The 24,073-nt window shown below is 39.1% G+C and overlaps 1 protein-coding gene, 1 long non-coding RNA gene and 1 other non-coding gene across 6 annotated transcripts, besides 7 other annotated features; 1 reads left to right on the top strand and 2 right to left on the bottom strand.

Annotated features, from left to right (window-relative positions):
• Positions 1-3,711: 3,711 nt before the first annotated feature.
• asRNA:CR44027 (antisense RNA:CR44027) lies at positions 3,712-4,270 on the bottom strand. The gene has a single exon (NR_073616.2).
• dati (datilografo) lies at positions 4,061-24,026 on the top strand. 4 transcript variants are annotated; one of them, NM_001258492.3, is made up of 10 exons: positions 4,061-5,804; positions 8,122-9,241; positions 12,682-12,759; positions 17,258-17,543; positions 20,766-20,950; positions 21,105-21,270; positions 21,464-21,781; positions 21,841-21,908; positions 21,997-22,572; positions 23,035-24,026. In NM_001258492.3, the coding sequence occupies exons 2-10, from the start codon at positions 8,135-8,137 to the stop codon at positions 23,701-23,703; spliced, it is 3,453 nt and encodes a 1,150-aa protein (NP_001245421.1). In that variant the 5' UTR covers positions 4,061-5,804; positions 8,122-8,134; the 3' UTR covers positions 23,704-24,026. The 4 variants fall into 4 exon arrangements, with proteins under 4 accessions (NP_001245421.1, NP_726568.2, NP_995596.1 ...); NM_166758.4 differs by lacking the exon at positions 4,061-5,804 and adding an exon at positions 6,256-6,403 and having other exon boundaries at positions 21,135-21,270; NM_205874.3 differs by lacking the exon at positions 4,061-5,804 and adding an exon at positions 6,256-6,403.
• Positions 7,629-7,969: a mobile genetic element.
• Positions 9,603-9,897: a mobile genetic element.
• Positions 10,019-10,082: a mobile genetic element.
• Positions 16,076-16,644: a mobile genetic element.
• Positions 17,762-17,849: a mobile genetic element.
• Positions 17,968-18,046: a mobile genetic element.
• lncRNA:CR45125 (long non-coding RNA:CR45125) lies at positions 18,391-18,942 on the bottom strand. The gene is made up of 2 exons (NR_123745.1): positions 18,855-18,942; positions 18,391-18,621 (listed from the first exon to the last, which is right to left on the bottom strand). It is a non-coding gene; the product is annotated as a long non-coding RNA:CR45125 (long non-coding RNA).
• Positions 19,945-20,632: a mobile genetic element.
• Positions 24,027-24,073: the final 47 nt, after the last annotated feature.

The raw sequence follows: 24,073 nt of genomic DNA, 5'->3' as shown, positions 1-24,073 counted from the left end.
TATTGCCAAAGCATTCTATTTAAAATATGCCCACGCAATGTATGTATGTATACGTATGCATTTACATATAAGGATTGCTATTTACTATGTACTTAACAGTCAGCCCTCAAATACAAATACCTGTATACATACGGCAATTTATTCTTATGTTCATGTTCCCATAAATGCCATTTTTCGGAACACATCATTTTGCGTGCGTCACCAATTGTGTTTAAAGAAAATAATAACTTATTAACTTATAAATTTCCGGTTTTTTGATAGCAAATCGATGTCCTAATTCGATTTCAAAACGATTTTTTGTCTTAGATTAATACTGCTCTTAAATAATTATTATTTTAATGGTAACAGAGCAGCTTTATAAAATAAAAATGGGCCCAGGGCACTAAAACAAAGGCTTCATGAACAGACCAACAGACGCAGATCAAAAACGCCGGTAAAATCTTTTTTAAATCTTTTGGAACAATTTATTACGAGTTTCAAGACTTCCATAAAAAGATGTAAATATGTTAATAAAAAAAAATGCAAAGAGAAAAAAAATTTATGATTAATCTTAAACTCATAATTAAAGTGAAAAAAGATATTACATTTTAAGCCGTAAGAACTGATTATATATAGATTTATATTATTTTAAAACCTACCTTAAATTACTTTCCAATGACTTCCTTAAAAATAAAAGTAGCCGAAGCTGATGCACATGTATATAAATAATCACACATGAACATACACGCCACATTTGTCACATAGCAAACAAAAAACCGTCCCGCAGTTTGGAATGTGTGGCTATATACATATGTACATTCGCATAACTTATTTAATGTATACACATAAGTAGGCGCATGAGTATATGGACGCAAAAACAGATGCGGAGCTGCATTCTTTGTACTTAGCATTTATTTATGACAAAACAAATATAATTTACGTATTGCACGGCTGCTGGCAGCGCTGTACAGTCCGAATGCGTAATATTATCCGATTTGATTACATATGCTAGTACTTGCAAGGAGAAAGTGGTATACCGGAATTTTCTTTGCCGTGGTTTAAAATGCTGGGTGGGAGGACTTTACTTAATGAGTAAACAGGGATAATCTTGTTGTTGCGTACTGTTTATAATAATACAAATATTTAAACTATGGGCTTGATTGATATTTGGAGCTTTTCAGAGTATATGTGTAAGAAATGTTTATCTTTCAAGTTATTTCTGTATTCAATTACAACCAACTTTTCTACTGATTTTACACACCGTCCGGTGAAGGGGAATTCTTTTTTTATTTATATAATATATTATTTCATATTATTTTCTAAAAAATTTCAAATTGACTAACCGCCTTCGTGTTCTATTGATGCGACGTCACTACCACAGCTTGAACCGCCTTTCAGACTAGCATTTATAAGCAGAACGACAGAAAAGCGGGCTTCTTGATCGATTTGGATGGACATTTTGTCTGCTTGATTAGTGAATGGATATTTCGTTTTAACGATTGCAAGAGATTTAAAACCATTCGGATCTATATTTGTACCATATACATGTATAAGCCCTAATTGGCATACGTACATAGGCAAGAATAGAGATGGGAAGGATGCGCGCAATGTGAATATGCTTATTAATTTATAAGTATTATTCGTGCAGGCTCGCCACAGTCATGGAGTGGAAGTGCTGCCTTATGACCGTTCGCCCACAAATACCGAACCCGCACCAATTATGAGTTTACCATGCATGTGCACACAAAACACACACTCAACATGCAACACATACATATGCTAAAGTGCATTTGGTACACTCAGTATACAGTTTCTAAAGTAAAGATACATAGGCCTGCATTATATTATACCCTAAAAACTTTTGGCTCGAGACCGCTACTTTTATTAAGATAACTTAGTACTGCTAAGTTAGACTATGCCAAGAAAGAAAAGTATTAGTGGTCCGAAGGTCGGCTTATCTCTTTTGCATTGCACTGCTGGACATCTTGAAAAACTAGCCATCATTTTTATATTTGCTTGAGAGTTAGGATGCTAAAAGGAAAGCTAAAAGTGTTTCCGTACTATCAGGACAGTTTGAGGTAAGCGTGACCGGGTTTGACGTGCGTAATTGAGCCAACCTAACAACACGTTTTCTGAGCACAAGTTCTCAGCTTAACCAATTGAGTCAAGTGAGTTTGAACATTTGGTATGCTCGGTCTGTCCTTGTATTTAGCTGTACACTGTAAGCCCATTTTTAAGACCGCGGGACCCTAGGTTTTGCCTAAAGCTCATGCGTAGCTGTCGACCGATTGAACCTTAGATTATGTAGATATGTATGCGGATTGACTAGTTGTATTTAGACTGACTTGATAGAATTTCGGGTTTATGATCTCTTTTATGAGATGATGTGAATGCGACTTCATGGTAGCCTTGTCTACTATCTCACCAAAAGGCGTCAAAGTCCTCTTCGATCACTATCCAAGATAGCAGCCAAATACCAAAAGATACTATGTACTATACTATAAGGTATTTATCAATCATGTACGACTGCTGTAAAATATATCTATGGGAATAGCACATAATTTTCAACAAAAAAATAGTGGGTTTCCTGTAATTTTTTTTTACTGAGCATGTGTATACTTTTAAAACAATATTCAAATTTGCAAGAAGATATTTATGTACATACATATACCCTAGGTATCCGCTTTTTTCCACGCCACGAATTGTTGCGAATGCATGCATGTATGTGTGTACATAAATAAATATAATATTAAAGAAAATCGATAGAGGTCGATTCCCACAGACCAAAGCACAGACCAAAATCGATTGAGCAGCAGAGGTGGCGGCTAACGTTACCTAAATATGTACATATGTATATGCTGCAGCATACACGGCTGCACATTCATTTTGAAAAGGTAGGGTTCAATAGTGTTTTCCGGATGCCTATGTGCTTTGCGAGCCGCCCACTTGATTGTGTACGTGTTTGTACATAAGAACTTCACATAAGCATTAAAATGCATACTGCCGCACCGTGACGAAGACCAGAAATGCAGCCATATCGCACATACATGCACAAGTGCAGCGCAAAACTCGAGCTAGACAGAAACAGTTGGCTGGCTGTCCGGCGGCGGAAGGGAGATGGCTGAACGTGGACAGAAACAGGAGCTGGGCAGGGGTAGTAACAGGGCCAGGAGGTGCCAGAGAGGCCTTGAAGTAGACATTAAATCATGCACAAATTTGCATTCCACCGACCAGAACGGACTGTGCTGTGGTTGCAGCAAGACAGCAGGGAGGAGGTCGGTTTGCTGGGTGGTTGCAGTGGTCATCACGCTGCAACGCTGCCATAAGGGATGTTACTGCGGAAGTGCAGCGCTGACGGGACCCGACGACCAACGACGAGTGCAACAGCCCCCCTCCGCCTGCTTGTTTGAGAGTTATCAGTTGGAGAGGGCGGCGTAGGGGATGATGCAACGAAAACGCATATGAAAGCGGCATGGGCCAGACATACATATATGTTGTACACTGTACGCACACAGACTCACGTGGAGTGAATGGGCGCTGGGCAACAATAGCATGCAGCTTAATACACTTGAAAAAAAGACCAGAAAGCCATATCCCGCGCCTTAGACGGAGAAGGGAACGGGCAGGGCTAGACAGAGACTAGAGGCCTCATCAGGTCATCCCTACAAGGTGTAATTGAGGAGCAATAAGAATATCAATAAGCTCTCCGAGCTTAAGAATTGTAATTCAGGAATTGGTGCTTTATTGAAATTTTTTTATTCAATTTTTTTTTGAGTGTAGAGCTGCAACTGCAAATGCTGAAACAACTGCCACTGCAACTGCAGTTACCAACAGCGCCGGCGCTGGCACAGGTTCCCTGTCCGAGTGCAAGGATCTGAATCCACATCCGCCGCTTTCGCTGTTGTTGTCGCTCCCGCTGCTGTCACTTTTTGTTTAACACACAATTTTTATCTTATAATAAGCACACCGCTGCTGCCAGCTATTTCCCCAATTCGGCACCCGGCTGTCTCCATCCCAGTCTCCAGCTTGGGAAGCAACGTATGCCGAGGCGATGATTTTTATTCTCAATTATTTTGGATGCGGCATTCAGAAACGCAATATTCCATGGAGTAGAACAACCGACTGCGGATCGTCCTGACCTCGCGGATCATTTTTATTTTATCAAATGTGCTTAAACCAGATATAAAATGATTGTGGACTGTGCTAAAAACTAAAAACTAACCAAATAATAGAGTTGTTTGATAAAAAAAAAAAAACAAAGCACAAATGAATTGCTTGGCAATGCTTACTTGGACGATTTCATTTGTGTTTTACTGAATTCAGATGAAAATATGAAAACAATATTTCTTTTAATTTAATTTCAGATCATCATAATTTTAACAAACACAATAGACCAAAAATCGTTTTTAACAATAAAGAAGAATCCGTAACTAAACGATCAAATCGACAAACCTAACTCAACCCAGCCATCTTTCAGTTTTAAACGCAATAGAACAGATGCATTAATTAACTAAGTTTTCTACACCTATTACCAAAAAGGAAGAACCACATCAACATTAACTTCATCACCAATCCGAAAAATAACATCTAAACCAATATAACCTAACATAAAAACAGACCAACGAGAAAACCCATTTAAAAATTACTTTTTAGACAAATGAAAAATATAATTTACAACAAAATTGAAATCAAAAGTACAAAACGACATTAATGAATGCGCAAAAGAATTATAAATTTAATACAATATAAAACTGTATGTTTTAGTAACGATTACGTGAAGATTTAAGTCCAAACTAGGCTACTAATCGAAAATATGATTACGTGAAGATTTAAGTCCAAACTAGGCTACTAATCGAAAATATGATTTATATGATTTACACAAATGTGTACATAACCATATAGTCATTTAAATTGCATATATAGTCTCTTAATACTAATTTAAACAGTATATAATAAAACATTTAGATTTTCTACAGCTACAAAATACACTCCCTGAATGATTACCGAAGACACACTGACACCGGAACAGACAGTTTGAACTATCACATACCCTACAGCTAGCCCTAGCATAACCATACGTAACTATACACCAAGTCGCTTATTATTTTTTAATGATAAGAGCAATACTCAAAAAATAATAGTATAGATACATGATTAAGCGTGAAGAGATAGTGGTTATTATAGTAAACAGTACGTAAAATAGTATATAAAATTAAAGATATTGCTACTATAAATAATCAAAATATCATTCTTCGGTAATATAATGGACGATATTTTAAACTAAATATTCGTTTAAGTTACAAATGTGAACCTCGAATTATTTTAAAATTGGAATATATCATATTATATTTTTATATGTATATTAAATTATGAGACGTCACAATGCGTACATATGTAGGTATTTCCGAACAATACAAATCTGGGCATCAAAATAGTAGATCGTATCGGGTAACAAATTGTGATTCAAACGTTTACAAAATTTTTAAATTTATATGTAAACAAATTCAAATAGAAACTGCATCAATCTAACTCCATGTTTTGGGATAAATAGGCGATAAATGAATTTTATAACCAATATATCGCGACACCGTAACGTGTGCCTTATTCCGGCCTTAAGTTTAAATGACTTTTAATAATACATCAAAAACCTAATTCAAGTATATATTAAGCCCACGGACATTCAACTGCAAAGCCGTCGCACGTAAAAAGTCAATAGGATATAGGATTTTCTAATATAGGACCATTACCTGATTGGTATGCCGCCCATCACCTGCGACGTAACCGTCATCGTACTGTAATCGCCTGAGAATATGTTTGTTTTCAAGGTAATTATTGATCCTAACTTCCATGTTAATATCGAATCCCTACAGTCACAATGGCGATCATACCTTATATACACACATATATAAACATATGCGTGCATATATATACATACGTGTAACAAGAACAAAGTTTCCGTTTTCCGGCTTGACCGTTATTCCGAGGTGGCACGATTTGGCAACTAAGAGCCATTCCAAAGAGAGCATTATTATCCGCTGAGCAAAGATGCTGTTTCTTGGTAAACCCGAAGACGGGACGAAGATATTTTGCCGAAGGCCTTAGAGCTGAGTCCTGAAACGAAGACGTTTGGCTTACTTTGCGCCAGCGACGATGGCGACAGCGATGACTCGACTTCAGGCCGACTCCACTTTGCGTGCAAGTTCTATTTCTAAACGAGACGTGTCTGAACCCCCAGCAACAGTCATATTTATACTTGTCCGAGGCGGCGGCCAAATTAGTTTTTCTATGACTCGCGGGCCGCCAGGTTATCTGTAGTTGTTTGCTGGGAGCGACTTCCAAGTCTCAGCCGTAATCGTAACCGTAATCGAGGCCGTGCATATAGACAGTCACTGTATTCTTCCAACAAAAAAAACCTCGTAAAGAGGTAAAAGCAACCGAAATACGCACCAAACCACCAATTATACAAATGGCAGCAAGATAACATTTCGCTCCTTTTCGAACACTTGCATACGCGACACATTGCTTATTATTGGTTTTATTCACAAATTTTGGTTTTTTTATGCTTTGAACTTTAGTTTCTTTTCTTTAAAAAGTGATTAAAACAGTTTGGTGACTATGTTCCATCCCCAATAATAACAAACAATTTATAAGTGTCCATGTGCGACGCTAGGATATTCAAGAATAAGTTTCCTAATTGACCTGTGTGTTTTATTTATTTCGACGCAACTACGTCTACGAGGAAATATATTAATTTTTCAAAACCGATGCCAACATATATGTGGCTTGGTAACTTAAGTCGTCCAGAAACTGGCTTATACAAGAAACCGTATTCTTATATATTAAGGCTCTACCTTCGATTGCTTTTAAATCAAATTGTCTATAAATTGAATCAGAAACGTTAAATTCTGGGACAAAAGCAATTTTGGTAGACTGACTTTTTTAAACAGAATGACCGATATATTAGCTATGGTGTTTATATATATATTTTAAATATATATCTTAAGAGACGTATGCGTATCTCACGTTTTTAATATATACAAAATACGGAAGTAATTTAATAATTCTTAATTTGATTTATTAATCGAAAGAATACGTGTAAAAAAAAGTTAGATCATTATACACTTTTTTACTTCATGGTTTTACTTCCATGGTTTGGCTTAAAAAAAAAGCACTCCAATTTTATATCCATTATTTTAGAGGAAATCATCCTGAGGCACTAGAGAAATGTTGTTATTTCTTAATGATTTAATTGATAGGTATACTGCTTCAAAAAAGCTAAAGAAATTTTTGGAGAAAGCCTTCCGGATGTAACTGGCGCCAAAGCAGTCTTTTCTTGTCCGAAAACTTTAAACAACATTTTCTTAAAAACCACGATTTTCAAAATTATGTAAGTTATAATAAACAATCTAGTAAGCCAATTTTCATCATCTAGCATTCATTTTAAAGAGCATAAACATTTTTCAAAAAAATTTTTGTCAGTAATTGGCAGGGTTACTTTTGGAATTTTGCAAACATTTCTGCTCATTGACAATAAAAAACCCGAGTAAGAAAAGAAAAAAAGTTTGTTGAATTCAGACTAAAATTTCAAAACTTTTGTTAAAACGTTTTTTTATTACCTCTGCCATGACTATCGTAGAGTAAAAAGGGTTAAGCATTTCCGACCATATAAAGTATAAATACTCTTGATCAGAATCAATAGCCGAGTCGAACTGGCCATGTCCGCCTCAACCTATGAGGATTGAAACAAGCATTCATTCTGAATACATAGACGCAGCGCAAGTTTGTTGACTCATATTGTCACACTCACTCTAACGCCCACAAAGCGCCTTAACCTGCCACGGACACCTTTTTGAAATTCGAAATATTTCGTTATCTTTTCATATTTTTATTAGTTTTGTAAATTTATATCGAGTTGCAAAAAAAACTATTCCACGCCAACTATAACTCCCACAAACCGCCCAAAAATGCCACACCCACTCTTTTAAGAAATGATTCAATTTTGTTGGATTAAATAAGTCGTTTTCCTTATTTCAATCTATATGCCGAAAACATATTGACCACGCCCACTCTGACCCCTAAAACCGCCCAATTTTAAAAATTCAAAAAACCCTTTTACGCTTAACAACTTTTTTTGTTTTACAGGCAATAAAATGATATGAAATTACGATGCTTTAACCAGGCCCAAACTTCGCACAGTTGGCACCCCAGATCCGTGTTCAGGGTCGTAAGCAGTTGTCCTCCCGATCGAAAAAAACGGCCAAGCCCAGCGAGCTGGCAAATCTGTATTGGCCATCTCCTAACAAATTATCTTGGAATGTTTAAAATGGACTCCGCAGACTTCTGGCAGCAAGCGCGTGCTCCGTTTGGTCTGCAAACTGCGCTTCACCAATACTCTTCCCCCCCGAATCAACAGCCAATATCCCACCACGCCCTGCACCACTCCGTTCCGCAGGAGAACGAGCAGTTGGCCGGAGTTCAACCAGAAGGTCCAGCAGCAGGATCAGGCGTAGTGGGCAACAACAGTTCCATGGCAATTTCCGGCACCAATTCAACTGTGGGCAGCAAGGCGGAGTCCAGTCACATTCCGCAGCAGCACTCAGAGCAGCAGTCATATGGAAGCGACTCCTTCCGAGGAACGCAGTCGCCCCAGCTGAGTAGCCACCACCTGTTGTTTAACGCCGCTGCAGCCGCTGCTGCGGCGGTCCACCTCAAGTCCACGGCGATGCAGAATAACCTCTCGCCAATAGGCGATCAGGTGCAAAATAACCTTCGCAACTACGGACAAGGATCCTTAAACGCCTTATGTGGGATCAAGCCCAAGCAGGAGATGGATGCGAAGACGCCCCTACAGCCGTTGGACGAGTGTCCCCACCCTCTAGTTCAGGCGCAGGCCCAGTCCCAGTACGGCGGAGACTACTACGACGTGGCCGACCCACAGGCTAGAGAAATCTCGGAAGGTCGAGCACTGATAATCGGACTCGGAGCACCCAGTACGGTGTCCACCGACGATGCACAGTCCAGTGCGCCGTCTCATCAGCTGGCAGGGACTGGCCGAGCATTGCAGACTCATCAGTGCAAGCCAATGTCCCCTGGAACAGTTGGTAGCTCGAATTTGGGCGCAGGACGAAGATCCGCACCCACAACAATAAGCAAGACCTTTTCGCAGGGTCAGCAGTCCCCTCAGCACTCTACAACGCCATCCGGAGGCAGCACGACGCCCGACATCAAATACAATAACGACAAAATGGCCAATGAAATTCAGGTATTGTTTTGAAGATTTTTCTGCTTATCTATATACTTTAAAGGGAACCTGGTAATCGAATATTCGATGCAGTCCAAACAAGAGTAGTAAAAAATCAACAGAGAACGCTATTCGAGTTTTTAGACTAGACTATATGTACACCCGATATTTAGCTGTTACGAGCGCAACAATGAACTTTCAAAATTGTGTGACTGTTTTGGACGTTTTGCAGGTGTAAGTAGGGGCGTGGCCAAAGTGTTTTTGGTATGTCAATAAAAATTGGCAAGACAATGAAAACGAAGATTAATCAAAACATTTTTTGTGGGGGCGTGGCAAACAGTTTTTTGGCAAATCGATTTTATTTTATCGATGAAATAATATGAATACATTTTGCAAGAGCGTGGGAGTGGCAGTTCTGGACGCTTTGTGGGCGTTAGAGGATGCGTAGCAACAAACTTGCGCTGCGATCTATGCTTAATCTCAACTTTCTAGCTTTTAGTTAGATAGTTTCTGAAATCTCGACGTTCATACAGACGGATATGGCCAGTTCGACTCGTCTTTTGATGCTAATCAAGAATATATGTAGTTTATATGGTCGGAAACGCTTCCTTCTACCTGTTACATACCTTTAAACAAATCTAGTATACACTTTCCCTCTACGAGTAATGGGTATGAAAACAAAAATCAACACGCATCAACGCATTTTGGAAAGTTGAAGGCGTGATAGTTTTTGTGTTTAATGGGAAATACAAATTTACAAATTTGTAAAATGTAAAAACTTCTAGAATACAATTGTCTAATCTTAACTTTCAAGCTTTTACAGTTCCTGAGATCACACCGTTCATATAGATTGACATACGGACGGAAAGACTAACATTGCCGGATTGACTGTAGTAGTTCACTGTATTTTAATGTATTCGTAACAGGCATAATAAAAAAAAAACTAATTTCATAATCACATCTAAAGTACAAATGGAATGACATCCATTCGTACTGTTGAAGATAAAGTAATGTAAGGGTTTGTATGTATTTAAACCAACGACCTTGAAAGTTTAGTCCTGCTCATCATTTCACAAAAGTTTTAAGTGAACTCGTTTTTGACCACTGCTATTTTTGAGTAAGAGTGTGCGTTATTTCCTGTGCCGTATGTCTCCACCGTTCAAAGAATTTTCCCTTTATTTAATAATTTTTCTCTTGATTCAAGTCTTTCCCCTTTCTCTCTCTCTTTTACCGCCCCTAATATATTAAAATTAAGTTATAAGAGTAGATCAAAACACCCCTGTCGAGGGAAATTTTAAAAGCTCCCTGGAGAGCATCTAAATAGGGGTAAATTTCTTTCAACTCTTTCTTGGTCGCAGTCTTGAGAGCCATTTGTGCAAAGTTGTTCTTAGGTGCTGAGGTAGCTGTGTCGTTTCTCTTCTACTACATCTACCGTTATTAGCAAGGGGTAATGAAAATGGGGGGTTGGAAGTGTTGGAAACTATTATTAGGGAGTGAAAGCGATGGAGAGCGATGACCGAGAGACAGAGAGGATAAGAGAATAAGGAAGAAGGACAGAGAGTAGTCCTGCTTAGAATTCGCGTACCTTTTCTTAAAGCACTGAAGTAACCCCCGTTGTCGAACAGTAGCTTGTTGTTCCTCCTATGTGTGGGAAAGTCTGAGAGTCTTCACCTTCGTGTACTTGTTCAGTAAGTTACGGGGGCCAAAACGGGGATGCAAGTTCGGGCTCAGCTTAATGGAACTCACTCACACACACTCGCACACTTATATAAAAGGATATAGAAGTCAGTTCACTTTTTCTAGTCGAGACGTTTACTCTGCCGCTGCCATAATTTTTATTTCCCTCCACTTTTCTCCCTTTCGCCCACTCCGTGCGTGGGGAGAGATAAACGAGAGCGCAAGATGCCATTCTTTCGGGAGCTTTTCCTTTCCGTCTTTTTTTATAGCGCTGTCCATGCTTATTTCTTAAAGAAAATAATAATAACGCATAGAGAAAGAGATGCCGAATTAGAAGCTCGGCGACGGCAGCGGCAGAGGAACGACGCAACAACAGGATAGTTTAAGAAGAACCCCCTGGCAGTCACGCAGTGTCCCGTTTGGTGATGATAATTCGCCGAGCCGGCAGAAGTTCAAAGGACATCAGACCGTAAGGTTGTGTGCTCCGGTCTGCTTCGCGTGGCTAAATATCCCAACATATCTAAAGCCAGTTCGTTCGGGCGTTAGCACTTTCCGAGGTCGCGGGCACAAGTAATTTTGTTGCATTTGCTGTTATTTCACTGACGGTGCAGCCGTGGTCAAAAGCCTGCCCATCAAATAAGAGAATCCTCCCCTTCCCAAAAACTGTTTAGTGCTGGTGCAGCTGAGGTTATTTCCGTGCAACTAACGGATGTTCGAATTCGCCTCACATGATGTAAATAATAAATAGTGCCGAATATTTCGCAAGTCTATAACTCGGAAAAAAAAACAGTTCACCAAAATAAATCTTCGAATACAATTAAAAATATACTCACTGGAAGGGAACTGTGTGGTATTCGTTCCATTCTGCTTCGATTCACGATCGGCTATCTTGATCGTTATCATATGTACAATGACCCTTGACTGTGAAAAGGAGCACGATGTAATTTTTCTTTACTCATTAAATATTCCTTAACGTGACTCAATTTGCCATAACCATTATAACAGGGGCTAAATATTATACACAAATAATTTCTAATGAACTTTTTGTTAGTTCAATCCCAGAAGTAGTTTTAGGAGCGGACGTATATGTGAGTTTAAATATATATGTGTGAATGGCGATAGAAAGTGGATATTACAAAAAATCTGAAAGTGGACAAATTTTGTGGGCGTAACAGCATTTTGCATCTTGTCGGCGTCAGAGTGGGTGTGGGCAATATATAATATTGGCAACACAAATAATGAAAAAGAAAGGCGTGAAAATTTCGGGCGTTACTAGAATCTTCCCGCTTATCGTAACTTTCCAGCAATAAGTTTCCGACTCCAGGTTCCAGATTCTGATCCAGATCCAGATTTCAAATATACATATATAATTTGTAGGGTGTGAAACACTTCTTCAGGTAGCAAGACGAATTTAGTATAAAAAATATAACTATTTCTACATATATACATTAAAATTTAATTAAATGTGGGCTCCACGCTGTAGAAATCAATTGACTATATCAAACTATATATAACTATAACTATAACTATACATAACAAAATGGCAAAAACAAAGTTTGGAGAGAAAAATACCATTTTTAGCAAGGGAACAGGTATCATTCTTGCAGGCGTTATTTCAATTTTAAAATTTTTCTAAGCTACACCTAATAGTGGTAAAAAGGCAACCTCGTTATACATATATGGCATAGCTTATCACTCCTTGGGTGAATAGATGTGTGAGCCTGAGCACCGCTATTATTACCCCCTCATGAAAGAAAATGATGTATTTTTTGTTTGCTTTTCAGCTTCAGCTATCCCGTTCGAGCAGCGCAGCGGCGATCAGTGAACGCACCCTCGAAGAATGTTGGTCAACCCTACAACGAGTGAGTTGGCATCTGTTCCGTTGTGTATAGTACTCTTCCTCGTCAAAGACACATGTACACAGCTGCAGCACAGCTCCTCACCGAACACTAACGCACAACTAACTAAACATAATTTGTGAGCTGTCGCACAGACCAGTAGATAACCAGAATTTGTTACTTTATATATATTTAAACTGCGTTAAAGATTTAAGCTATTTTTCGGCTGGGTTATTTCAAATTAACTGAACTATTTTCTTAGTTTTATTCTTTTTACCTTTAATTCTTCAGTCAGCGAGAGACTTAAAAACTTATCAACATACATAAAAACATACAAAAATGCTGAAATTCTCCATCTTCATTTATTATTTGACGAATTATAGCCCATTCTTGAATCTATTACGTATATTGTGTATTTCACATTTACAAATAATTGTTATTTTAATTTAATTTAACTGTAAAAACTACAAAGACTTACTAATTAAATATATATAGCTCAAATAATTCACTGTTTTATTTTATTTACCTTAATTTGCAATATTTTTGCGGGAAAGTTTTGACGAGTTTCAACCTTTTTATTTAAAAGTGAATTTCGCACGAACACTTGTTTTGTTCCAAATGTAGCTCATACCCGGTAAACATAATTGACTATCAGACTTTAATCATTCGGCAAAGACATATATTTTTGAAATTTAGTATATATATATATATATATATAGTATAGTATATAGTATATATAGTATATATATATATAGAGTATATATATATATATATATATATATATATATGATTATAGCGCGAGCCAATCGCTCGGATGAAATAAGTGTGAATGTACAAACTCAGGCTAACCTGTACAAATGTACAAACAGTTTGTTGAATAGCTTAAATTTATTAATACTTTATTTCAATTTTTTGGTTTAGATCACTCCGATCGGCTGCATGCTCCAGTAGAACGATAATGATTTTGGCCTTAAAAGTAGAGCCTACAGTTTTGAAATTGCTTTAAAATAAGTTGTAAGTTCCTCACAAATTCGAAGGATCGAAAAAGTAAATGGACACACTACATAGATCTGATAAAATGTATATTACAAAATATCTTCATTCTCAGTATTTTTTTTTAAGTTAGTAGTTCTTCGGCACCTCGTCTTGGACACGGCTCTGCGTACATATTTAGCAGAACAAAATTGTACAGTAATCAGAGCAACAACGGCTTTTCCGTACATTTAAGAACACCCCAACCCAATCGTTTGACCTTCCCTCAAATGTTTTGTCTTCTACGACTTAGGAGGAGCAGACGTAAACACATTTGCGTGGTCTGCCTATGTGTGCGTGGATATATACGTTGCATGTATGTTAGCCGCTCACACATGAACAAACGAACTCGCACCCGTTCGAACTCATTTGTCCACCCCTCACGTTTTTTCAACCATTTTTATTTCACTCACCTCGACCACACGGCGAGCGAAAAGAAGCGATGGTTACCGCCTCCTGCTACCCCTAAGATAGAGCAAAAGAGGTCCGGCGGACATAAGTCCATCCCTCTTTGAGTTTGCGTCCCTGCCACTGGCACGGAGGGGTCGAGTGCTTGCGGAATAGAGTGGAGGGACGTAGGAGTTGAAATAAAAAGCAATCGAGCGAGGGGAAACAGAGTAGGGAAAATGCATTCATGGAATTATTTTATATGCGCTCTCTTTCCCTTTCTTCTCTTTTTCCTTAACTTCCTCTCTCGTTACGATTTTATGTTTTCTTTTTAATTTCCAAGCTTCAGTACTTATGGAATTGGTACCACTTGGCCACTTTAAAACGTAACACGTATGCATAGCTTTTTGTAATTAAAAAAAACGCCATCTCTTGACCAGTTGGCAATGGTTGGTATTCTTATATGCCGGAACTGCCTTGTCCTGTCCCTAAAATGTCTGTCCTTGCGCTGTTATTTTATAGCAATGCCATTTGCTGACAATGAGCAATTACTGTTGGTCATAGGACTTGTGATGCTTACATATATGCCACTCTTACACCTCCGCCAAGACTTATGAAAAAACGAAGACAGACCGCCTTAGTCGTGCTTGCCTCTTCCATCCATCTACCCGCCAAAATGAAGTGTATAAAAAGTGCACTCTGTTTCGAACCAAACCCGAGAAGCCGTGATACGATGGAAGGTTGCTAATGCCGCTACCAGTGGAAACAAACCACCGCTTGCCCGCCAACCAACCAGAGAGCCACACGAAAACAGCCTCTTCTTTTTTCTCGTCACCACACTGCACCTAATTCTATTCTCCTTTTTGAGTGCTGAATATTATGCTTTACTCCCGAACTACTTCTTAGAAAAAATATGCGTCATCGGAAAGTGACGTCATGGCGTTTCTTTTTTATATCATAACGATCTACGTTCGTGCAGCCAGTGTAGTAAGATGATACATTTTACCTCACAAAATCGTATTACATTAATTATAAAACTAGCTGGATTCGCAAAAAATTTACATACATGCTTTTATGGTGGGTTGTTATAGACCTCAAAAGATTAGAGAAGCGACCTAGCGAAAGAGGATTAACGAACGTCGAACGTCTAGATCTTAGGAACCATTAAAGCCAGGTTACATGCAGATAAAAATGAATCAAGCTGTTAATTGTTTTGCATTATGCACGTTTCATTCTAACTTTCAAGGGACACAAAAATAACGAACATAAGGCCAATGCGTCTAAAAATAAAATAATATAATTGAAAAATATAAATGTTAAGAGCATAAATAGTGGCTTCCAGCACATAAGTACTATATATATAATCGAGTAAACTAAATAATTAGCCATTTGTATAAGTAAAGTAATGCCAAATATGCTTAAGGGCTAACACACTTTTAGGCTATTTAAGCTATATAGATAAGCTAATTAAGAAAATAACATAAAATAATTATATAAATAATATAACACAGTTCTCTCCATGTTGATAATGACAAAATGTACACACTTTTATGGACTCGAAACTGCCTTCTCCAAGGTAATAGAATAATATCATTGCAATTGACGGCATTAAAATGGGCTTGTCCCAATTTTGGTGCTTTGGTGTAGAGCAAAAGGTACAGGTAGAAGGCAGCGTTTCCAACTCTAGAAAGTATATATTCTCTTATCATGATCAATAGCATAGTTGATCTAGCCATGTCTGGCCAGAAATAAAGAGACTGAAGAGGGCTAGTGTGATAGCCAAATATTAAAAAAAAAATGATTTTCAAAAGACTGTGATGAACTGGATTGTTCATCTATTGGCCCGCCATAATAAATCTGAATCTTTAAGAATATAGAAAGTTTAAAAAAAGGGTTTTATGCAAAGTAAACCAAATACAATAGAACGCTAAAGTCGAGTTCCCCGACTATCAGGTACCCGATACTCAGCGGAAGTTGAAGGGCCAACGCAAAATTCTGGCATATCGATAGATTTGGGCGAATAAGATGAGAAAAAATTGATCAAAAGTGTGGGCGTGACAGTTGTGGTCCGTTTGAAGGCGATAGAAGTGGCGTGGCCAAAGTGTTTTTGGTATACCTGTAAAAAGTGGCAAGACAAAAATATAAAGCGTAGTAACAAGTGGGAGTGACTAAAAATTGTTTTACAAATCGATACAAGTTTACAAGACTAATAAAAATATGAAACTTATATCAAAACATTTTCCAAAAGTGGGGGCGTGACAGTTTTGGGCGGCTTGCGAGCGTTAGAAGGGGTGTGGCAACATTTTGAAACAAACGTGCGCTGCGACTCTGCAAGATGCATGCTCAATCTGAACTCTTTAGCTTTTGTAGTTCTTGAAATAGCAGCGTTTATACGGACAAAGGGACGGAAATGGCCAGATCGACTCGGCTGTAGATCCTGATCAGAAACGCTTCCTTCCACCTGTTATGTACTGTTCTACGAATCTCGTATACCCTTTACCTGAACGATTAACGTGCAGACCAAGCAGACCATTGTATTAGGAGTAACGAGTAAATAATATTCGAGGCACTGGATTAAAAACTTTCTTTATATTTTCTATTTTTTTCACTGAAATAATCGTATTTTTGTTATTAATTATAAATCAGGAACGAGCTTGGATTGGTTTTTAAGTGTACTTATTGGCTTGTTATTGGCCCCAATGATAAAATATTTAAAAATCAGCAAAACGCATGATGACCTCACAATGTGAAACCAAAAACGTTACCTTACCACAATCATATATGTTTATTTACAATTCATAGTTTTCATTTCGACTTTCCACAAGAGATTAAGATTTTGCTGACATGTTTTTCACATGTCCGACATGCGACGGTACACATTTTTATCGAAACAATACATAAAACCGGCAATTACCGCTAAACGTGAAGAAGAGCAGTCTATAAATATACCTGGTTATGACAGACAGACTGACATTAAGCTCGGTACTGAGAGATATACTGCGGTCTTGAGGTTGAGGTGTACACTGCCTTCTGCCAAGACCATATTGAAAATTGGTTTGTTAAACTAATCTGCATCTTTTGAATGTGTTGTTTGCACTTGCAGCTATTTATGCACAAAAGCGCGATGCAGCAAATACAGCAGCAGATTCCTCGCGTTGGCCTGGGCACCCACGGCGTGACCGGCTCGGCCAACTTAGGTGGCAGTATTACGCCTAGCTCGGATACCAAGCCGCACCAGTGCCAGCAATGTATGAAGAGCTTTTCCAGTAACCACCAGCTCGTGCAACACATCAGGGTACACACTGGAGAGAAGCCATACAAGTGTTCCTACTGTGATCGTAGATTTAAGCAGTTGTCGCACGTCCAGCAGCACACGCGCCTGCACACAGGTAAGTAATCGAACTGCACAAATAAGAGCCACATAGCTCTAATGTAGAACATGTACTTTTTACCGTTAAAAATAGTACACATATTAGGCGGAACAAGACCCTGTACAAAACTATACTGTTTGGACAAGCGAAGAATTTGAAACATTTGGCTTACCATACAAATTATTTTACGTTGATTTATTTTCGGATTCCTATTTGGATCGTCATAATAAACAAGGGAGAATGAATGCTATAGTCGACTTCCCCTACTATCTGATACCCGTTACTCAGCTCGTGGAAATACGAACGCGAAATTTCACAATTTTTGTCTTGCCAATTTATATCGGTACACCAAAAACACTGGGCCACACCTCCAAAATGACCAAAACGGTTACGCCCACACTTTTCAGCAATTCTTGTATTTTGTTATTGTTTTATTCTCCAATATCTATTGATATCCTAGAAAAAAGATGAAATTTCGCGTTCGCATTTCCACAAGCTAAGTAACGGGTATCTGATAGTCGTTTTTGATTTTATAATGTGCCTGGTCAATTTCTATCAGTACACAAAAAACATTTTGGGAACGCACTCTCTAATGCCCACAAGCCGCCCAAAACTGCCACGTTAAAATTTCTTGTAGTCGGAAAACTAAACTATATTGTTCTATCTTGTCTTCAACAAATATTGTTCTTTCACAGACCGCCGATACGTAAAAGCAGGCAACCTTTGGCTTGCAGACTTTAAATTGTATTCAAGTAAGCACAGCACAATTTTGGCTTGAATACTCGATTTTAATAAGTGGCTGAACTCAAAAATTGTTGGATAATTTTGGTCCCGATTTGAAAAATTATATGGTTTTACTAATTGTATTAGATTTAATTACCAAGATGATTAAAAATGCTCAGAGCTTGTCCTTAAATAATTAAAATGGGCACTGTCCTCAGTTCAGCACTATTTTCAAGACTGTATTGGAATAAAAAAGTGCCTCGGCTGACCTTGGACTTCGACGTCTTTTTACAAATCTCATGTTCGCCCGTATTATAATAAGGGCTTGTGTTTTTGCACTCGCATTCAACGCATCTTTGCAGCTGAGTCGGCACTGCAAATAGAAATGACAAAGATAATTAAATAAACTTCAAGAGCTTTTTGAGCCAGTAGCCGTTCCCGTTTCACCCTCGTAGCTGGGATTCACAAAGTTTGTTGAATCAGGACAGCTGGAGGGGATGAATACAAGAATGTATATAGCGCCATACAAAAATATTCGACGTCATTAGCTGCATTCAATGTCATTTCATGTTTCTTTACGCGCAGTCCCAATTCCTTTCCGCTTACCTTAACCATTTCTTGTTCACACCTGATTGCAACCTTACAATTGCCATTTATGACTTCAGCGCCTTCCCACTGCTCGAGACACTGTCAGAAAGAAATCAAAAACGCTTTAATTGAAAACCAGTTTGGTCCCGTCCCCCCCTAATAGGCAGCGACGGAATGCTACCTTTTTTACGGACGGGTTTTCCGTTGCCGCGGAGCAGAATTGGGTAATTATACCATACAGTGTACTGGCACGGCCGGTTTCTTAAACGCTGACGGCACGTTGCGGGTGGATAGATAATGGATAGCAAAGACCATTAGGCGAGGAAGGGCTGGGCACTTAGGAGCTGCAGTCCAGTCAGTGCAGTCTTAAAGGCGCTTAAAGAGACAGATCAAATGAAGTGTCGTTTAGACATCGACTACGTGCCTTTGAGCTGTAAGCCCGCACTTATTTCGGATTTCTTAGTCGACAACTTGGCGAAGGGTTGCTCTTGGGCCGCGGACGTGGTCTTTTCTCTGGCCCAAGGGTAAGACTCGACCGCAGTTTCGTATACACGACTGCACTTTGCGAATATTTATTTATATTTAGTTTAACTCAAAGACGAAGTGACACTAAGTAGCCTAAACGTTTTAGTCCCCAGATCCTTTTGCCATCGATGTTGTTGCTGACCTTCCACGTTTTAATTAATAGCGCGATTAAATTAAATTAATTTGCCTTTAAAGCTGAAATTCGCCGCTGTCTCTTTAGCGCTTTTCTTGAAGTTGCTTTTGTATCAACTAGAATTAAAAGTACTCGTTTGTAATATTTTCGAGCGCTTGCTATTAGTCTTTTTAAGTGAAGTAGTCAGTCAATTAATTAGGCGCTGTAACTATTTACCCATGTCGTGAGCAGAAACTTTGGGGTCTGTTTTCCAGTATCTCGGTTTTTTGAGCCTTAAAATATTCTAGATCTGTTGCAATTGTTCAGGCTGATTTTTTGACGTAGTAGACAATAAGTAAATAACATTCGATTCAAAAATCTTGTTTTGAATATCTTTTCAAATTTGTGAGCGGTCAATGAATTTCGTTATCAAGAATCTAATTATACCAGTTACGCGTAGAGTAAAAGATATACTAAAATCGTTGAAAAGTATGTATCAGGCAGAATGAAGTATATATATTCTTCTTATCAGGATCAGTATCCAAGTCGATCTGACCATGTCCGTCTGTCCGTATGAACGTCGAGATCTGAAGAATTATAAAAGCTAGAAGGTTGAGATTAAGCATACAGATTCTAGACACAAAGACGCAGCGCAAGTTTGTTGACCCACCTTGCCACGCCCACACTTTTGAAAAACGTGTTGATATTTTTTCACACTTTTATTAGTATAGTAAATTTCTATAGATTTGCAAAAAAAAAAATTGTTTGCTACGCCCAATCTAACGCCTTCAAACCGCCCAAAACTGCCACGCCCACAATTTTGAACAATTTTGGAATATTTTTTATAATTTATAAAGTCTTGTAAATTTCTATCGATTTGCAAAAAACCTTTTGGCGCGCCCTAAAACCGCCCAAAAATTCCACGCCCACATTTTTGAAAAACGAGTTGGTATTTTTTCATAATTTTATTAGTCTTGTAAATATCCATCGATTTGCCAAAAAACTTTTGGCCACGCCCACTCTAACGCCCTCCTGTCTCATTTTATTCCCCAATATCTATCGATATCCCAAAAAAATTATGAAATTTCGCGTTTGCATTCACACTAGCTGAGTAACTGGTATCTGATAGTCGGGGAACTCGACTATAACGTTCTCTCTTGTTATGTGTATGTGCATATATAGTCTTTGAGGATGAATCGTCCAGCACAAATAATGTGATCTCCCTTAATCCAAGAGTTATTATTTCGAGAAAGAGACAATATCTAATAGTTTTACTCTTTTTCAATTTTTAGGAGAACGACCCTATAAATGCCATCTGCCAGACTGCGGTCGAGCCTTTATACAGCTTTCAAATCTACAACAGCATCTACGAAACCATGACGCTCAGGTGGAGCGTGCCAAAAATCGTCCTTTTCACTGCAACATATGTGGAAAGGGTTTCGCCACTGAATCTAGCCTGCGTACACATACATCGAAGGTTAGTACGCGTTACAAGCTTCCCATCATGCATTTTTCATTGCCTTTTATATAACTTCCATCGTCCTGAACCTGATCTTTGTATCTATCCCATTTGCATTCTCCACCTATTAAAAATTTTCTCGCAACCGTAAAACACCGCACATTGCGAACAGGAGCTACAGCTGCATCTTGGTGTCTTGCAGCAGCATGCCGCACTAATAGGTGGTCCAAACGCTACGTCCTGTCCGGTGTGCCATAAACTTTTCCTTGGCACTGAAGCCCTTGTGGACCACATGAAACATGTTCATAAGGAAAAGAGCCCCCCACCTGGTGGCTCAGGTAAGAAAATTTCTGCTGACTTCAACGTACTTAACTGAACTTAACTTAAAGATAACTTTAAGAAGATAACTTTAACTTTGATAACTTATCATGTACATATGTAGTACATCTATCTTTCAATAGATATATCGATAGACATCATACTCTCATAATTATCAAACCATTTCGTTTTGTCTTGTCCTTTTCTGCTCAGCCTCATCCCAGTTTAGCGAGCTCAATCAGATAGTTACGGGCAATGGAAACGGAACTGGATCTAGCAATGAACAAATTGCTACCCAATGCACAACTGAATCGAACTCGCATCAGGCCACTGTTGGCTCTAGCTTAATCGACAGCTTTTTGGGCAAGCGAAGAACTGCCAACCATCCTTGCCCAGTTTGCGGTAAACATTATGTCAACGAGGGTTCCCTAAGGAAACATCTGGCTTGCCACGCTGAGAACTCCCAACTTACAAACAGCCTGCGAATGTGGCCATGTAGCGTTTGCCAGGCCGTCTTCACTCATGAAAACGGTACTAGTCAATAATATTGATCCTAACAAGTAATTAACTTCATTCGTTTTGTTATCCAGGCCTTCTTACCCATATGGAGTCAATGCGCATGGATCCGAAACATCAGTTCGCGGCTCAATACGTACTAGTTAGTATTCAAAAACCACAAAGCATATAACGCTTACATATAACGCTTGATTTAACAAAAAAAATTAATTATTATTCTTTAATTCCAGTCCCGGGCAGCTGCAGAGCAGCGAGAACGAGAATCTCTTCTAGCGGTTACCTTAGCCGCCAGCAGTGGCGCTAGTACAAGAATCGGAATTGCGGATGCCGGAAACGTTTTGCCTACGGGAGCTCACAACTCGGACGGATCCAACTCGAAATGCCCTTCCCCTTCGGCTAACTCGGAATGCTCTTCAAACGGACGCCTCTCGTCATCGACAACATCAGATCAAGACCAAGACATCGACCATGGTTTAAGTGAAAATGAGAACAGCAACCAGAACAACATAGGCAGTTCCACGAATAACAACAATAATTGCACGAGTAACAACAACGCTAGCTCTCATAAAATGGCTGAGCTTCGACTTCCGGGAACCGGCCAATATACCATGGACGCGGAACTGCATGTCGCCAACCGGATGTCACTAATGGCCGCTGCTGCTGCAGCAGTTGCTGCGTCACGACCACAAGACGGAGTGGACACTTCAGCAGTCCCGAGCGCGGCGGTTCAGGCCGCTGTGGTTAATCTGGCAGCTGCAATGCGAATGAACAATTCCAGCAACGGTGCTACCCCCTACCAACAACATGTAAGAATAATATACCAGACTAAACAAAGAAAAGCATTTTGGAAAGAAGATAGAATCAAGTCAAAAAGCAGTCGCTTAGCCCTTTCTTTTTAGATAAAATCCGTTTGGCAGCTATGAGAAAGGGCGATGAGAAAGGGCATGAAAAAAGCTTTTAAACGCCGCTGTTTTCTGTTTCTTCTTATAAATTTCAAAATAATTACTTCTTACAAAGCGCCCAGTTACATTCTATGTTCATGTGGCAGCTGCAATGCGAATGAACAATTCCAGCAACGGTGCTACCCCCGAGATCACGAAACATAAAAACGTTTAAAATTTTCATAAATGTCCAACTGGTCTTGTATTAAGCTTACGTGCTAAATGTTGTAAGGGAAACCAATTTTTCTTTATTGGTATAACAGTCCTTAACTTACTTTCGTTATACAAATTTAATCAATAATTTAAATGCGTTATTCCGTGTTTCAGCACGCCGATCACACACAGGCACACCAGACACATATCCTTCAACATGCACACCCACATCACCACCAACAGCAGCAGGCTCCGCAGCACCAACAGCAACAGTTGTCCCATTTGCTAGTCCATACTCACCCCAGCAACAGCAACTCCCGTTCTCAAAGTTCACCAAACATAAATGTGCCAAGTTTACAGAACGAATCTACTGCCGCCTCGATCGCTATGAACATGAACGTACATATGATGCGCGGTTCCCTCGACCCGGACCCGAGTTTAGGAGGAATGCATGGAATAGAAGTTCTCCACCAACACCAGCAGCAGCACCACCACCATCATCACCACCACACGTCAAACTATCCGCAGCACGCCGTAACTCCTACCAACCAACATACTCACCCACACCCCCAGACACACCAAACCGCCCATCACCATACGAGTCCTGAAACGGCGCTCCGAATGCACCAGGCTGAAGCGATCTTACGCTCGCATACCGAAGCAGCATTCCGACTGGCAACTGGATCTGGTCCTGACACCGGAGTAAAATGCGAGGCTGATCAAAACCAGCTGAATAGTAACAATGCTGGCAATGCTGGTGGCAATAGTGGAGGCAATAGCCAACAACATCGATTCCATGCGAGTTCGAATCACCAAGAGAATCAACGACCATCGGACTCATGAAGTTCGGCGATTCATTCCTCTAGGGATGACTGAGGACTGAGGATTGATACAGATACAGAATCAAGTACAACGATCTTTCTATTATGTCGATAGGATTCAATGCATGTGAATGAGTAAAGCTTCATATATTAATACATTCATGGTAATTTATGAAAATGAGATTATGTATGTAAGTTTAAATAGGCAGTCATGCCCTAAGTTAGAAAACGAACCCATTTATTGTGCAATATCATCTACCGTCAATTTCGGCAGAAAAATAAATGTAAAAACTTTCGTGTTATGTTTACGTTTATAATAAGTTTAGAGATAAATGCTCGAAAATTATCAAACGGAATTTTATTTGGACTTTGGAACGTCAAAGGGTTTTAGA

This window comes from Drosophila melanogaster, chromosome 4 (assembly GCF_000001215.4).
Source record: "Drosophila melanogaster chromosome 4".
NCBI classification, from domain to species: Eukaryota; Metazoa; Arthropoda; class Insecta; order Diptera; family Drosophilidae; genus Drosophila; species Drosophila melanogaster.
The sequence above is the reverse complement of the archived record's forward strand: the minus strand, read 5'-3'. Positions and strand labels throughout refer to the sequence as shown.